Source organism: Phoxinus phoxinus (genome assembly GCF_949152265.1).
Source record: "Phoxinus phoxinus genome assembly, chromosome: 25".
Taxonomy (NCBI): Eukaryota; Metazoa; Chordata; class Actinopteri; order Cypriniformes; family Leuciscidae; genus Phoxinus; species Phoxinus phoxinus.
This window is the reverse complement of record NC_136900.1, coordinates 22,942,301-22,960,289: the sequence shown is the minus strand read 5'-3', so window position 1 is coordinate 22,960,289 and position 17,989 is coordinate 22,942,301. Positions and strand designations below refer to the sequence as shown.

The following is a 17,989-nucleotide window of genomic DNA, read 5'->3' as shown; positions in this document are numbered from 1 at the left end:
TTGCTCACTTGACTGCTATGTTCGTACATGCACTGACCTAGATTGGCATAATCTTGTTCATAACATCTGAATCCTCTCTTTATTGTTTTTTGACAAATGATGTGTGACATCAGCATGTCCTTTGTGAGTATGAAAGGTTTTGACGTGAATTATGCCCTTTATTATTAGAGGTTGCAGCTTCTTTGTTCAGTTCTTTGTCCTGCTTGAGAGATTTTGAGTTGCATCCCATACATAATGACTGTTGACAGTCACAAAATCCAGCATTCTTGTTGGTCTTGTCTTTCTTTTATCACATAGGTAGGGGGTCATTTTGTTCTTAATGTGTTTTCTCTTTTTTTCTCTGTTTCTTCAGGTGGTTTTGCAGCTTTCTCGTCCTGTTTTCCAGGCTTGTGTGAAGGCAAGCCAGTGGCCACTCTGCCTATGAGCTTGTCTCAGCCATGTCTGCCTGTGGCGAACGTTGGTCCTACACGAATCCTGCCCCATCTCTACCTAGGCTCACAAAAAGATGTGCTCAACAAGGTACAACTGACTGTAACTAATATCTTGGAATGTTAGATAATTTTTCCAAATAATTGTTTAAATATTTTATCCAAAACAGAAGTAATGACGCTACATAATTCTTACCCTGGTTCTTTGCACTCTCAGGATCTAATGGCTCAAAACGGCATCACATATGTATTAAATGCAAGCAACACTTGCCCAAAGCCAGAGTTCATCTCCGAAAGCCATTTCATGCGTATACCCGTCAATGACAACTACTGTGAAAAACTCCTGCCATGGCTAGACAAAACCAACGAGTTTATTGGTAAGAACCTCCTTACAACAATAGAAGGTTGTTTTAACACTTGATTATAGTTTTCCTTTGCTAATTGATTTTCTTTATGTGAACTTCACATGTTATCATGAAAGATAAGCATCATGCCGTGCTATGATATCAGGAAGAACACATTTGATCCTTAAAGCATATTTGCAGAAATTGTATGTTTTTTTTTCTGGCTTGTCACTGAGGAGGTATTTGGTTGTCTTGCATGTTTAGTGTTTTCTCACATGTTTCCCTTCTCCCTTTCAGACAAAGCCAAGGTTTCCAACTGTCGAGTCATTGTCCATTGTTTAGCTGGCATCTCCAGGTCCGCCACCATCGCCATTGCTTATATCATGAAGACAATGGGCTTGTCATCAGATGACGCATACAGGTAAACGCACTCAGACACCCTGCAGCTTAAATTGCACGGCCTCAGAAAAAACGTTTTCTACTACCTGTAATTTTATATCCATTTCCTGCAACATGTAAAATGGATCACATAGAAACTAGTAAACAATACCTGTTGAAGCCTTCTTAAACACATATTTTTGTTTAAGGTCTTTACAAGCTCACATGATGAGTCTTTGTGTTGAAGATGTCTTCCTATCCTTATATGCGGATTTGTCCCTAGGGTAATCATTCTTACTCTTCTGGTGTTTCCAGGTTTGTGAAGGACCGCAGACCTTCAATATCACCCAACTTCAACTTCCTGGGACAGCTGTTGGAGTTTGAGAAGGGTCTGAGGTTGCTAAAAGCTCTGTCCTCAGGTCAGGAGAAGTTGGAGCAGTTAAAGGAATCATCAGAACCAAGAGGAGAATCTTCAAGTGATCCTGGAAAGGGCAGTCTGGAGGCGGAGAAAGACCACACAGAATTTGACGTTAAGCTACCTTCTCCAACCTCCCTCCAGCAGGGCTTTAATGGCTTGAATCTTTCAGCAGAGCGTATCCTGGACACCAACCGTCTCAAACGCTCTTTCTCACTTGACATCAAATCTGTCTACGAGCCCAACCACTGTCCTCGTCTCGCACCTGTGCATACCGAAGATGTCCCCAAACTCTGCAAGCTGGATAGCCCAGAGGCTGGAGAAGCCAATGGTGTATGCCAGTACTCACCTGTTTCAGTCAGCCCCGGTTTAGCTGAATCTCCAGGCCTCTTTCCTGAGAGCAGCTCCAGACCTCGTTCACGGAGGAAAAGCAAGCACAATGGTAGCAGTGCTGGAAGTTCTCCTGTGCACTCGCACAGTCTAAACTTCGGACGCTCACTCCCTGCACACAAAAGTCCCAGTCTTGATGACAATCTGAAGCCCTCCCTGCTGCTCAGCCTTCCCACTGTGGGCACCGGGCCCATGTGGACCAAGCATAGAGACACCGTTCAGGCCACAACCCCTGTTACGCCAACAGGTGAAGCACCTTGGTTCTACAGTTCGGAGTCAATGAACAGTAATGGAGGTGGAGGAGGGGCAGTACACTTTCCTACACTAGGCTGTAGCAGTCTCCCTGGGCCGTGTGAGGCTGTGCGTCTGCGGGAGAAGGTGGGGGAACCACGGGACTCGAGGGGCAGCTGGCACGAGGATGCTCCCACTTCCTGTGCTGCCGATAAGCAGTTTAAACGGCGCAGCTGTCAGATGGAGTTTGAAGAGGGGATATCAGAGACACGTTCAAGGGAAGAACTGGGAAAGATCAGCAAGCAATCCAGCTTCTCTGGGAGCATGGAAATCATTGAAGTATCCTGACATCACCTACACAGCCTCTGAGGACTTTTACACACAGGCAGTGGACAGGCGCCACTTATGAGCAAGGATGACTGAGAGTGGGCCAGGAGATGCTGTTGTGTGGAACATTCATATTAGTTCATAGGCTTGTCGATTAAGACTGGTTCTCAGAAATGTGACACTTTTTTTTGTCTTTTTAAGCCAGTGGAACCTGACGCAGATTGACTTTGCTTTTGACTTTCTACTGTTTTTAAGCCATAGCCATCCCCAAATGACAACGAGCTGAGACTCCAGTTGCAGAATCCCTCGTTTCCTCACTCTAGAAACAGACCCCCAGGTTTCCTCATAAAAGCTTTTCCAGCCTTTTGGTGTATTGAGAATCAAGCATGGCTGTTATGCTTACACTTGTTTCTTTTATTATGCCATATAATGAAGTTACACCGCCACAGCACAAGGAGTCAGCATAGACTAAGCCTTGGTGGTACATGCTTTTACTGGCTGAATGAAGGCCTCTTTGTGCAGTTTTCTTGTCCACCCTGGTCCTGTATCCTAGCATTCATGGAATCCTGGAGGAGGAACCAGGCATGTCATGAAGGAAACGCATTGTGGGCATTTTCCCATAATGTTCTGTCACTCTTTTGTTACCCAGATTTCAGGGTCTAGTTCTTCCCTTCCTGTGCCCAAGTGGTGATGCTCGAACTGTTGTGCATCCCACGTTTTTCTCACCGAGCATGCTTCGAGGCTGCTGTTTCCCTTACAAACAAATAGTATATGAACTATACACAGTGATTTCAATGGATGTTTAATTTTTTTTTTTTTGTCATTTTTCTTAGTTACATTTTTTATTTATTCTACTGGTTCATTCTGGTAATGAGAAATAATATAAAGATTGTGGAGTTTTTATTTTTCCTCTTTTTTTCAGTGTTGATCTTTCTTTTTCAGTGATATTTACAAAAATACACTTGCAAGACCGATATGGAACTACAAGCAATATGTTTTCACTTATTGTCCTCCTTTTTGTTCATAAGAGAGTGCGGTTATTACCAGGAATTATCTGATGTTAAAATGCACTTTCTTTTGCTTTAAGTGGGATGTTTTTGGATGTTCTCATTAAAAGGGTACCACAACGCTTTACAAAAAATCATGTGTAACCATTTATGTCCTGCGGTGTGCGTCACAAACTAAAGCATTTGGTATGGCTTTCATTTGTCTCTCCAGCCTGCTGGCTTGAATTATTAAAGATTTTAATCCAGCATGAATAATCTAGAGTAATCTAGAAGAATATGTATGATACCCCAGCAATTCATTTTGATTTTCAAGAATTTGATTTTTGTATTAACAAGCACAAGACAAAATGAAGGGAAAAAATTACAGGGACTCTAAAGGGGTTTGTCTGTGTCCCCCATTTGTTCTGCATATTTATGATATTATTTATTGTTTGTTTGAGTCTGATTGTGGGAGGATGTATGATGGATGTTGTGAATGACCCTTGGTCAATGTCTTGGAGAGGAGATACGCCCCTAACCTTTAAATCCACGACTGCGCACCCATATGAATTAAGTATACACAACTAGATGCATTTTTAAACCTGACTGATGATCTGACAGAGTTATGTCTGTTGATCAACTAGTTTCTATTAGATCGTAAACTTTATTTGTAAAACCAATAACTGATTAGAACAGAATCTGCTCTATGGTGACAATACATTCGGCTTGCTTTTTTCTCAGGGGAGCTTTTGATGACTCAATTACAAATCTGAGCTTTCTCTTTCCTGTCCTTTTCATTCATTCCCTCTCTTTTGCACCAATTTCTTTCCTACTTCTTCTCTCCCTTTATCCTCTCCATTTCTCTCAGAATCTCTAGAACGCTCCAAAGTTGAAATATAACACAGAAAGGGTGTGTGTGTGTGTGTGTGTGTGTGTGTGTGTGTGTAAATGTGAATGGGAATGCCCTCTCCATGGGAGATAGTTCAGCAATTTATTTATGTCTGTATTTTTTCAGTTAGCTTTTCTGAATGGCAAATCTTGTATTTTGTGCTGCTGTAATTGTTTTCCTTGTGTGAGACATTACCTGTATTTCCTTTTCCTTCCCTGTACTATATTTTTAAAGACATTGTTATCATTATTTAAAACATGTAATAAAAAGATGCAGGCTGTCCTTTTTTGCTGAAATTGTTAAATAGTTGGCAACTAATTATTATTATTATTACTATTATTATTATTATTATTATATGTTGTGTGAATAGCATCGTATCAACAAAACTAATTGAGATAGGGAATTTTTTAAAGAAAAAATCTTGATACCTTAGGCTGCTTGACGCAAAATACCTCAGGTTCTTTGGAAAAGGCTTGTTCCTCCCCATGTACCCATTTTGTGATGATGATGAAACAAAATACAAACATTACAAAATATGAAAAAGTTTCGTGATTTCTTTTCCTTTGATTTTTGTATTAACATGATCTTGCATGTGGAAGATCAGAGATTTCCAACAGTTTTTATGAATGACCAACATTATTTATTTATGCATATTGCAAATGGTTTTCTAACATTAACGGGTTTAAGAGTTTTGTACAATTTGGTGTTGAGGTAAGGTACATGAAGTTTGTGTGCATTGTTACCTAAGCTTTTTTATAATGTCCGATGCAGACAGTAAAAAGGTAAAGATTTCTTTAAATGGAGCAAATGGGCAGCGAGTTCATCTGCATGTCCATTGATTCTCAGTATGGAAATAAAGCTGGGAAAGATATTTTATGTAAACATTTCAGAAGGTAGGTTTTATATATGTACTGTACAATCTTTATTTGATGTTTTTATATTGTTTCCTTTTAGTCTTTATTTAGAAAATCTGTAGTTGGGCTGAAATATGTTTAGAGGTACATCCACATACAGTATTAAACCAATATTAATATGATGATGTAGAACACATGTAACTTAAATATGAAATTAATTTTAATGGAATTTAACCATTGATGGTATATTTTTCTAAATAAGCCTAATCAATTTGAACAAATATAATATAAAATAATTCATATAATCTAAACATCTAGGTTATGAATGTAATCCTGGTTCCCTGAGAGTGCACACAGAGGCGGTCCTATCATGCGTTTTCACTTTTTCAACTTTATTTAGTCTGTAATGTTGCTGTTTGAGCATTAAAAAAAATCTGCAAGGTTACAAAGTCCACTCCAAAAGGAAATATTTTATTTAACAGAATCCACTTTTCAAGAACTACACCGAATGTCTCGTTTGGACTACAACACGATTTTTCCGGATCTTAAGAAGTCATAACATTCCTCATTTAATTTCTGAAGGAATACGCAAAGAAAGTTGGCGAGGCCTGGTTGAGCTGCGCTAGAGAAGATGAAGAATGTTGTCGCTGTTTTTTCCACCATGAAAAAATTCGTCCTAAGGCTGACGAACTTAGAGAGGTTAAAGGTTTGGTTAAAACACTGTTCCTGAAGATTATAACCTTGTTTGTCTGTGCCCTGCACATCTTACAGAGAACAACAGACAGACAGAGTACAATGTAGGCTATAAAGCACAAAAAGCTTCTCCTAAAATACATAATTCCCATTTTGTCTGGACATCTGTTGTTTATCTGAACTTGAAAGTATGTCTTAATATTTTTTAGATGTGTTTTCTATTAACAGTTCCAATTATAAGTTGTCTGTCCGCTAGCCTGCTAACTAAAATTACAGCATTGATGTAGTGTTTACTTTAGCTTTTATAAGCTCTTACTTTTGTAAGACCGTCAGGAAAATGATCCATGATTGTGTGATCGATTACCATAGTTTTCCGACAAATATGATGAAATGGTGGATAACATCGTATCTATAAGTCAATTGCCCGCAAAAAAAACATACCATTCTGAAACATCAGTGGCTTCATCGAAAAATGCATTCAACCAGACTGGGTAGAGAGGAGCTGTAATAATGTAAAATATGTGGAAAATAATGGGTTTTTGAACAATCAAGCATGAAAAGATATTCTAGTACACCCCAAATACAAAATCAAGACTTCGTAAAAGGGCATACAAGGACCCCTTTAAATAGCCAGTGATGGTGACAAAATAACGAACAGCTGAGAAGATGAATCAGATGAGTCCAATGAAACTAATGAGTGGCGGGAAACAAAGACAAAGCAACACATGTGACTGATGAAAACAAACTGAAAATCCATGAAAACTACAACAAATTGAACATAACTGTGACAGTACACCCCCCGTTGGGAAGGCACAAGCTTGCGCCGTAATGGATGATAACAAGAGGCAGGGACGATGGGGGCTTTGGAGTGACTGGACGTTCCTCTGAGACGGAGCCAGAGTACCCGAGGGCTGAGGTGGTGTGACGGCCCGCAAGTCCGTGGCGGAAGCAGAGTGACTATTGACCAAGGGGGAGCCGGTGGGACGAGGGAACCCGGTGGAGCCTCAAGATCGAGGGTCTCTGGTGGAGCCGAAGGTGGGAGGAGCCTAGGCGTAGCTGTCAGGTTGACAGGCTGAGATGGAGCGAAGTAATCAGAGGTGGAGCCGCAGGATCCTCTCGCTCAGACGCTGCTGGTGGATGCCCGATCTGAGGCTTGACATCACAGCAAGGCATCCTCAGAGACGGCGAAGGGCTGCAAACATCCAACAGAGGCAGGGTTGGAGGACTGGCTGAGCTCTGTGGTGATAGCGGCAGATGGAAACTTGGTAGCAATGATGAATGAAGTACAGGGTGGGATAGAGTGGGAGTTGATACCTCCGCATTGAAGTCCATCAGCAAGTCCTCAGTTTCCATTTCCACCAGCATTCCTTCAACCTCTGGTGTTGCAGGCTCACATCCTTGGTCAGACTCACCGTGGGGCTTCTCTTCTGGGTCGATGGTCAGCTCTGTCGTCTTCATCTCAGGCTCTGGCTCATGCATCGCGGCGGGCGGTAGATGTCCGTCTGCGGGGGGCTCACGCGATTTATCGTGGTGGAATGGGCTCTGGGTCTGGCTGTGTTCTGGACCAGGGATAGATGCTCTGCAGACACTGGATAATAACTTCCCTTCAGTCTAGTCCAGATGTGTCTGGGAGGTCTACAGGATGATGATGATAATTAGCCCCAATCCAGAACAAAGTCTTCAGCGTCACGTCGTCAAAGGGGCTGGTGACGGCAAGACGACAGAAATGTTCAGTAAAGGTAAAGAAATTGTGGCTCATTTGAGCCACCGCAGCACATTTTGCAGCATACTCCATATTGGGCCTGGTATTCTGCCACGGGATATCCAACGAAGATGAAGATGATCACGAATAACACAAGGTTTATTGAATTCACTCAGAACTAACAAGGGAGAAAACCTGTGAAACACGAACACACAAACAATACTGGAAACCTGAAGAGTGCACACAGAGGAACTTAAATACCCAGTGATGATGACTAGCTGAAAATAATGAACAGCTGAAAAGATGAAACTAAAGAGTGGTAGGAAACAAAGACAAAGAAACACGTGACTGATGAAAACAAACTGAAAGTCCATGAAAACTACAACAAACGAGACGATGCGTCGTAACGTTGACACTATGGGAACGGCCCTAGGCATGACCAGTGTCTGAAATGTTTGGAAGCACGCCACTTGATTTGAAGATGGCAGCCCTATGACGTCACATGTTGCACCCGTGAGTATAAAAGGGTTCTTTAGATGTCATCAGCTTATTGTCTGAAGGAGAGGTGCAGGCATGCCTGAAGCATGGCAACTAGATGCAACGTCTATTTCTCTCTCAGGGAACCAGGGTTATATTCATAACCTAGACGTTCCCTTTCAAGGGAACTCATTGCTGCATCATAACGTTGAAGCTGTCGAAATGTTAATACCCACTTTACCATGCTGAACAAGTGCCTGCTTCACAAAGATATGCACAATCCTAGTGAACTAGCATCGATAACTCAAGGAACCTACACTGGAATTAAAAGTCAAAGTCTGTTCAGCCACATCACAGTGACATGAAACAATGCCCTTATTTCCTAGAAGAGCTAACAACCCAGCCAGTGAAATTCACGAAGCTCAATGCTCTTACCTACACCTGGGAGAAGAACTTACCAGGGAAATCCCCCAACAGCCTAACAACGCATGAGATACTGAAATACTATCACAACTCTACTCATTCTCATCTCAACCCTCTACTACCTCTTAAGCACTAGGAAAGAAGGCAGAATGCAAGGTATCTCCTAATCTGTACACATTTTAGGGTGTATAAATGCTTCCCTCATTATCACCTCCAGGTCCAAACTGGAGGGGTGACAGATGAGGCAGTGGGACGCCAGTGGTGGTATTGCCCAGTCAATCTAACCTGTACCAGCCTTAAAGACAGCTTACCAAGGAGGCTCGGAGAGAGCCATACAACTTAGTATTGCTGTCTGGAAGGAGCTCTGGGGAGCGGAGGCCTCAGCATGAGGACTCTAGGGTAGAACATAGACAGACCTCCACTTGCTCTAAAGACAGCTAACCAAGGAAGCTCTTCTACATCGAGCCCTTAACACTTAATATCAATGTCTAGATGGAGCTCTGGGCCGCGGAGGACTCAGCATGACGATCCTCTCGAGCGAGAGGAGGCTTGTCTTCACTCTACACTAAAGACAGCTTACCAAGGACGCTCACAGGGAGCCCTTCACACTTGATGTCACTGTCTAAACTGAGCTCCAGGGAGCAGAGGCCTCAGCATGACGACCCTCTAGAGGGAGACGAGGTCTATCTATGCTATACCCCAAAGCTACACTTGGGAGACCACAACTGATAAAATGGGACACGAGAAGCGGAATAGGCCATCTTCTTTCAGCAACACTTCCTAAGCAATTTGAAAAGAAGCATTCACTTCTAACTGCGTATTTATCAAGGAGAAGCATAATGCAATAAAGTGGGAAGCGGATTTGCCGAGCTTTCCTCACCAGAGCCAGTGCACAACTATAAACACAGAAAGAGTAAATAGCTACTATTTCCGAATTTGCCCACTGGGAAGACAACAACTGATGAATTCAGGTGTGAGGAGCAAAATAGCCCATCTTATTTCAGCTATGTCTAACAACCATTCATATGCAAATATGAATCGGCGCATATACTCCTATCTCAGTAGTAAGCAGACCTTACATAGCACCTGCACAAGCAGGATATACGTGCAAGGTTCTCCTAGCGCTGAGAAAAGCTCTATCTGCTCCTAAACTTCTCCATCTGCGGGTCCATGAAAGCCAACCCCGACATCAGTATTGGCTGGAGGGGGAGGAGCCTAAAGCGAGTTTCCTCTGCTACATAATATTACTCCTTCAGAAACGAGAGCAGAACTACCCCACGGCGACTCATACCAATGTGTCAAATTTGGACAAACCCAGCCGTTGGGTTACATTTTTTAACGGTTGGGTTTGTCCATATTTGACCCAATTTTGGGTTAAAACAACCCTGCATTTTTTAAAGTGTAGCACATATTTTCAAATAAGGTTGGGGATGCAGGGAAAATACATGCTAAATGCAACCAATTAATTGTACATTGTTGTTTGTAATGATTTTTGGGAGCTTTGATGTCCCCCTGTGAAAGAGGAGAAGGTGGCAGAGGTGACATAAAAACTCCCATCACACTAAAGGCCCATTCACACCAAGGACGATAACTATAATGATAAAGATATAGTTCTTAAAATCATTCTAAATATAAAAGAATAGTAGAGCACAACAATAACGATAACGGAACAGAGAATCAATATCGTCGGAATCACATTCAGAATGATTTTTTCCAGTTGATGAACAATAAATACATTGACAGCTAATCCAAATCCATCCTGATTTAAAGAGCTCAAGCTTTATTTTGCAGCGCCAATAAACATAACAATATCATCCACTTTTGTGGATGCGAATATCGTTATCTATAGTTGTTGTTCTTGGTGTGAATGAACCTTAACAGTGCTGAGTTCATACCCAGCTGCCCACTTGCGAGCTGCGGGTCAAGGTGAAACGCAGTGTTAAAAGGCCCTCCGTATAACCAGGAACACTAAATCCTGTGGGAAAAGGACAAAAAATTCCCAGCTTCCCACTCAAGAATACCATTCTGTTCTCACTCAGCTTGGGGTTTTTTCTTTCATTCCTTGTCATGTTTTTTGAACATGAGCACAGTGAATGAGTAACTTTGTGGGTATATCTGCAGCCTTTTGGTCCAAGTAATTTGTTAATAGAACAAATTTTACTTTGTGCAAACAAAATAAGGGATGTGATGTGGGTGATTCATACATGCACCCGTGTGACGTATGCAGATGTTTGTTGAGTAAGTCAAGTGAGGCAGTGTGTTTGGACTGCGTGTTCTGAAGAGATAATGATTACGGAAGCCCAGCTGACGATGACCGCATGATGACATGCAGTCCACACAAAAGACTCTCCTGTCTTCCTCCCTCACATCACAGTCAAAGCTCAAACATTCACTTTTAACATGCATGCTGTGCTGGGACCACAGTTCATCCTTGTTGCTTCTAAATGGGTACAAATGATATGATGTATGATAAATAAAATAGCTTATTATATATTATATAATGCAGAAATATTATATATAACTGATTATTGTTACATTGTAAATATATTTGACAGCACTAATTTTTTGTACATTTTGTGTAAAGTGCTTTTTGTCAGCTAACATTAATTAAGGATTAGAAAAACATGTTACAATATGATAATTTTCTTAATGTTATTAGAAATGACAATTATAATTTATACAATTTCTTATTAGTTATTATAAAGTGTCGCCAGATATATTCATATACATTTTATATATTATTTTGCACCAAATATTCAATACTCAGAGCAATTTTTAATAATTTCAATCATCACTCCTTACACTATATATCCAGGCTATTTGAAAGTTGTCTATTTCCAATGTCCCCTTTGTTTGTTTTAGTGTACGTGCAACGAGCAGATTCTGTATCACATGGTTAATAAACGGGTCAATGTTTTAAAAGGCTCTTCAAAACCTGGTTCAAATATTACTGTAAAATACGTTATAGAACAACAATGAATTATGTTATAATTTAATAAACTATATTTAATTCTGCCTACTTAACATTTTGGAGGATTTTGTCCGAGTGCAAGAAAATTGTGTTATTGTAAGCTATTGGATACCAGAGTGACAAGTTCCAATGAAGCTGATTGTTCCCAGATGCAGCCATGTTGTGCGCCAGAGAGCTCTCGGATCCCAGAGTTTATATACGGCAACTTATAAAACTGTTACATCATAGCAACAATTCTCTTCAATTCCGTTTGCTGGAGTCGGTAGGTAACTTTCCGTGGGATTTCTTGCCCCATTGCCTGTGTCCTCAAATGACCGTAAATCAAAAAGCATATGAAAATGCTTCTTCACTATAAAAGAAAAGCCACAGAGACTTATTAGAATACATTTTATAAACTTTTGGTGCCACAAAATTATGTATTCATGCACTTTATGACATTGCTGCAGTTTGTTAGTGTGGCCGCAATGTTCCAATGTGTCAATTAGGCAAGGCAAGGCAATTTCCCACTGCCCTGAAAATAACCACTACAACTCAATGGAAAAGTGTAATTATTTGATTTGACTGCAGGCGAACATTTAGTGCTAATTAAGTGCTAACGCTACAAGATACCCTGTGTTATGAGACCTTCATAGTGCATTCTTTTTTTTTCAAAGCAAAAAAAAAATGATTTAAAAGTATGTTTGGCACATTCAACACTCACTGTACACTTGGTGTTCATATTTAGTTCCGAGAACAAAAAAAAGTTTCAAGATTCAACAATTTTTTAAAAGTCAGTTTAAATGTAATTTAAGTTGAAATTACTTAAACATCCAAGTTTACTGCACTTAAATATTTAAGACAGCAATTTTTTTTAGCAACTGTTTTTTACAGGGTTTTTTTAACATAATTTTTTATGTGCCATGCAAGCTGTATTAATACTTACATCAACTTTTCACCACTTTTTTTAACCCCAGTGTGGTGCTGCCATCTATTGGTGGTTGGTGATGTTGTTGTCATCAAGGAGGCCAAACAGGGGTCATGTATTATTCAATACACCTCCTTCCACATACATCATCTCTGCTCTCCTGAGATTTCAATGATGCCAATGTAAGGAGACACCATCTATAATTGTCAGGTGGGACAGCTGTGCACTTGAAACACAGGTAGGGCTCAGTCCTCCGGCGCCGAGCACATCGCTTAGGGAAAGACAGGAGACGACGTGTCTGGAATCAGAGATATGTGTATTGATCTGTACAGTATTCGCACAAGGTAAATGTCTGAAGTGAATCAACCTTGTGTGCTAAGATTTCATGTAAGACCTGGTCATAACCTTAAAGAGATTGCTCTGTCATCTTTTACCAAACCCAAAGAGATGTTCAAAAAGCTGCATTTTTCCATATAATGAAAGTGAATGAGTACTGGGGCTAACAAGCTCCAAAATAAGTACTACAAATAAGCTTCTTGTGCTATATTTTAAGTCTTTGTGTGAAAACATTTTGTCCAGAATTTGTTGAAAATCTAGTCAGGAGACATAACAAAACTATTTTGCGTAAGTCATTGAATTCAAAACAACTTTAGATGGTGTGTTTAAGGGTACGTTTACACGACAACGATATGCTCAAAACTGAGAAGTTTTTCCTTTGAGTTTTCCTCGTACAGACGGCAACATTGTCAAAACGATCCCCATTCACACGGATCCGCGAAAACGACTGAAAACCCTGTATTCTGCTGCCAGGCCATTAGATGGCGATGAAACACAGTAGACTGAACACGTAATACGCATGTGCATGACGTCATCGTCTTCAGAGATCCGCGTTTTTGTTATTTACACCGAGACCGTTTTTAAAAACGTACTCTTTGAAACCCGGTTTCAAAAGTTTGCGTTTTCAGGCACCCAAAACGCCGTTGTTGTGTAAACAAACGGCCAAAACGCATAAAAAGTTTTACGTTTTTAGTTGAAAACTGTGTGGTGTAAACAGCTCCTGAGTATAAACTGATGAGCCAAAACATTGTCACAGGTGAAGCGAAAATCATTGATCCTCTCCTAACAAGGCCACATATTAAGGTCTGGGTGGATTAGATGGTAAGCAAACAATCAGTTATTGTAATCAAATGTGTTGGATGCAGGAAAAATAGGCAGGAATAAAAATCAGAGCGACATTGACAAGGGCCAAATTATTATGGTAAGGCGACTGGGTCAGAGTATCTCTGAAACGGTGAGGCTTGTGGGTTGATCCCGGTCAGCGGTGGTGAGAATTGACCAACAATGATCCAATGAGGGACAACCCAAAAACCTGGTTGGACGCCCAAGGCTCATCGATGCACAAGAAAGCGAAGGCTATTCCATCTGATCAAAGCCAACAGAAGGTCTACTGTGGCACAAGGCAAATAAAATTGTAATGATGGTTATGAGATGAATGTGTCACAACACTCACACTGCTGCGTATGGGGCTGTGTAGCCACAGAGCGATCAGAGTGCTCATGATGACCCCGGTCCACCATCGAAAGCATCAACAATGAACAAGCGAGCGTCAGAACTGGTCTTTGGAGCAGTGGAAGAAGGTTGCCTGGTCCGATGAGTCCTGCTTTCTCTTATATCACATGGGCAGACGTGTACATGTGCGCTGTTTATCTGGGGAAGTGATGGTACCAGGATTCACTGTGGGACGACAAGCCAGTGGAGGGAGTTGCAATGTTCTGCTGGGAAACCCTGGGTCTGGCCATTCATGTGGACGTCAATTTGACTCGTGCCACCGACCTAAACATTGTTGCAGATCAGGTCCACCTCTTCATGCCAATAGTGTTCCTTGGTGGAAGTGGTCTCTTACAGACTGCACTGCACACATTGTTCAGGAATGGTTGGAGGAACATGGTGAACAGTTCAAGGTGTTGCCCTGGCCTCCAAATTCCCCAGATATCAATCTAATTGAGCATCTGTGAGATGTGCTGGACCAACAAGTTCAATCCACGCAACCTACAGGACTTGAAGGATCTGCTGCTAACGTCTTGGTGCCAGAAACCACAGGACACCTTCAGGGGTCTCGTAGAGTCCATGCCTCTTCGGGTCGGCAGCACACAGAGAACCAACAGCATATAAGAGTCATGGTGGTCATAATTTTGTGGCTCATCAGTGTAGGTTTGTTATGCTCAGTGAATTATACAAGGAAAAGATGACTGAATTTGGCTTTCCTTTTCACTTGAACGACTCCACAGAAACTCACTTTGAAGAGAAGGGTCCATTTTAGAAATTGCAGTTAGCACTCCCTCAATCGTAATTTGTGATTCTAGCTGACTCTTCCTGGACCTTTTCTTTAAAATAAATAATCCCAGTGTCCCTCCTGTATCATTACATCACAGCTAGGCTACTTCGTGTGAAAAAGTCATAATCGAGTGAAAATACAAATGGCCAATTACACAAATGAGCTCCAGATCAGGTGTTCACAAGCCATGGTAGAATTGCACGTGTTCATGAGCTTGTCATTAACGGCCCACTGAAGTGCCTTGGAACGCACAGCTTTATTTGATGCGTTGAGTAATTTCCACTGAAACAGGAAGCTAAGGCCGGACATATTGAATGGCTCCTCCCCCTTTTCAAAAATCACCAATAGTGTTTAGTTTACCTCACAGACTGCAAGTTGTACTTGACAGCACAATGGAAGTGAATCCGAGCGCTGATGATACGTCGGATTCAAAAGTAGAGTTGTGAATAAATTCTAGCCATTTCATTCTTAAACCAATGGTACAGTTAGAAACCGGAATAAAACTCAAGCGTTTGAGCAACCGAACACACATCTCCAACCCATATTGGTCTGTGACGTGTCAACGGTCGCTTTGGCCAGGTGGCAGGCTATTTATAGCATATGGGGTGGAGCTTTAGATTCTAGAGAGCATTTGATTGGACAGAAGATGTGATGAGAAGCTGAAGTCCGCGGTGATGTCATAAAAATCCGTGATCCATCTTAACGGAAGTGAGAGACTAAGTTATGAATGCTTAAAATTATGAAAGTATATCTCCTAAATGTGAATGTTGTCCTTGTTTTGGAATACACCAGTTTATCCATAACCTTAAGGATAACATATTCAAAAGCTAAAAAAATATAAATAAATAAAAATCAGGGGGCCTTTAAAATACTAAATGAATGCATTAATAAATACCTTTGTATTGATAATTCATAAAAAAAATTAAAACATTTTTTATTTATAATTTGATAATATATTGTGAAGAATTTCAGGGGGCAGCCTACCTCAGACAGGGTTAGAAAGATGCCATTATAGTTTACCATAAAAAAATTATATAAAAAAAAACACGTAGCGCTTTCTGTTGGTAGGTTGAGAGATTGTTCTTTATTCATTGATATGAGGCGTTAAAAAAAAAAAAAAAAAAAAAAAAAGATTTATCAAAAGATAAATAAAGACACATAAATCATCGTTATAGAATGAGACGTCTCGGTTAAATATTAAGTGAACAGACTTAAGAGCAACAATGAATTTCTAAAACTAGCCTAGGCTACTATGAAAAATAACGAATTCAAAAAACGAAAGCAAAGGTGTGTGCAAGACCGGTGAGGCTTTTCGATATTAGGATAATAATAAAATTCTAGCCTAATAATAATAATACCACCACTACTAGTAATACTAACTACTAATAAAGAGATAATAATACTATTCGAAGATAGATATAAACAATTGTTAAATGAGTCTCTGCAGGTTTGTTTCTGACTGCAGCTGAGGTCGATGTCAGGCACGGAAGCGACTGTGGGGGGGAACCAGTGGCTGTGGCTCAAAACCAGTAAGCTGTCCAACTAGACAAGGTTTTTGGACATTTTAGCGCGTTGCGTGCTTCAGTGCAAATAGTCACCTCGCTCGCTGGATTTTGAGACACAGCCGTGTTTACTTCCGGATTCCTGAAATCAAGCAGCAGCGGGACTGAAGCATTAGAATCTCAGTGTACTTACAGACATCAAGACACGGACCACCGGCATCCTCGACACTGACAACTGAACCCCAGCAGCCCTGAGAAGAGCAGAGTTCAAACCTGGAGAAACATCATTCAAAGTCAGCGAGGAGCAGCTCTATGTCCAAAACTGTTATAGAGACCAACAATCTAGCCCTGGATATAATTTGAGACAGCCGGTGAGAGTCAAATCAAAGCTGGAGTGGATCAGCTGCCAGCAGAATGGACTGGTTGATGGGGTGAGTTCAATATGGTCACTTATAAATTATCATGTTGTGGCAATGCATTTAAATCTATGTCTTCACATTTTTAAAAGTTTTATGCCAGATCACAAATTTAAGTTAGCTACATTTGTTTTGCACTTTGAAGTTTAGTGGAATATAAACTGAATGTATTCTGCTCAGTCTAGCAATTCATACAGGGGTCCAGATTCAGTCTGACATTCAAATTGTGTGTAACTTTAAAATGAACATTGCATTTTGTTCTACGTATGTGGTTTCCTTCATGACATCCTGCCACATGAGAAGCTACACCCTGACCTGTTGAGTTATTTTAGTTTAAGAAGCTAACAGTAGACTTAAATATGTCACTGATGTACAGATCCATTGAAACATTTACTTTTTTGATAAATGCTTGGCTTTTATTCATCTTTTGGCCAAGAGATTTTCTCAGGTATTTGCAAATGGTTGGATTATATCTAAAAGTAGATTCGTTAACATCGACTTGAGCTGCCATTTAAAATTTTCAATAGTCACTTAACATCTTTACCTTGTGGTTTGACATATAAAGTGTGGTTGGCATGTTTTAAAAGGATAGTTCACCCAAAAATGAAAATCCCATACCCTAATCATTTATGCACCTCATATTGTTTCAAACCTGTATGACTTTCTTTCTTTTGTGGAACATTAAGAAAATATTGAAAAATGTCACAAGTCGTCTCAACAATGTCATTGTTTTGGACCCCATTGGCTTTCATTGAGTACCGCTTATGATTTGCAGAACAGTTGAGACACAGGGTGCTATAGTTTTAAACTGTTGACTGAATATGGTTCAAGCTTAAAATAGGTTGTTTCATATCAACTGCAGGTTCAGATCTGCTTCGGGCCTCACTTTTCTTATTTTGTCTGATTTTCCATTTATAATGGCACTTATCTTTATACAGCAGACATTGCCTATTTGTAAAGCTATTAGCATGCTTACATGAGCAGGTTGACGCTGGGTTCCTGGTCTTGTAGTTAAACACATGAAGGGATAATTATTTGAGATATAATTGTATTTTATTTTTATTTAGGTGCATAATTGACCGATGAATGATGTCCAGAGATTTATATGCTTTTTATGCCTAGTGCCATTTATCTCATTAGGCAAAATTAAATTAATTAGATTTTTTTTTTATCCATAAGATTTTAAGTCACTGTGTTTTGTTTTTAAATTTACATTTGCACTTTTTTCCATTTTTAGAAAAATCACCTATATGTAACACAAAAATCATGCTGAACTTTTTTTAAATTCTATAGTCAAGTCAAGTCACATTTATTTATATAGCGC

General features: G+C 40.3%; 2 protein-coding genes and 1 long non-coding RNA gene across 5 annotated transcripts in view; 2 read left to right on the top strand and 1 right to left on the bottom strand.

Annotated features, from left to right (window-relative positions):
- dusp8a (dual specificity phosphatase 8a) overlaps positions 1–4,926 on the top strand; it is a 47,172-nt gene extending 42,246 nt beyond the window's left edge. For all 3 annotated transcript variants that reach the window (XM_079603135.1, XM_079603136.1, XM_079603137.1), the window contains 4 exons: positions 353–519; positions 646–805; positions 1,070–1,193; positions 1,466–4,926. In XM_079603135.1, coding sequence (XP_079459261.1) covers positions 353–519; positions 646–805; positions 1,070–1,193; positions 1,466–2,534 — 1,520 coding nt within the window. In that variant the 3' untranslated portion in view covers positions 2,535–4,926. The remainder of the gene's footprint in view (positions 1–352; positions 520–645; positions 806–1,069; positions 1,194–1,465) is intronic.
- Positions 4,927–11,258: 6,332 nt separating this feature from the next.
- On the bottom strand, positions 11,259–16,648 carry LOC306994058. The gene is made up of 3 exons (XR_013796614.1): positions 16,443–16,648; positions 12,431–12,710; positions 11,259–11,857 (listed from the first exon to the last, which is right to left on the bottom strand). It is a non-coding gene; the product is annotated as an uncharacterized lncRNA (long non-coding RNA).
- mob2a (MOB kinase activator 2a) overlaps positions 16,012–17,989 on the top strand; it is a 52,010-nt gene continuing 50,032 nt past the window's right edge. The window contains exon 1 of the mRNA XM_079604364.1: positions 16,012–16,680. Within this exon, the coding sequence (XP_079460490.1) occupies positions 16,664–16,680 (17 nt within the window). The 5' untranslated portion in view covers positions 16,012–16,663. The remainder of the gene's footprint in view (positions 16,681–17,989) is intronic.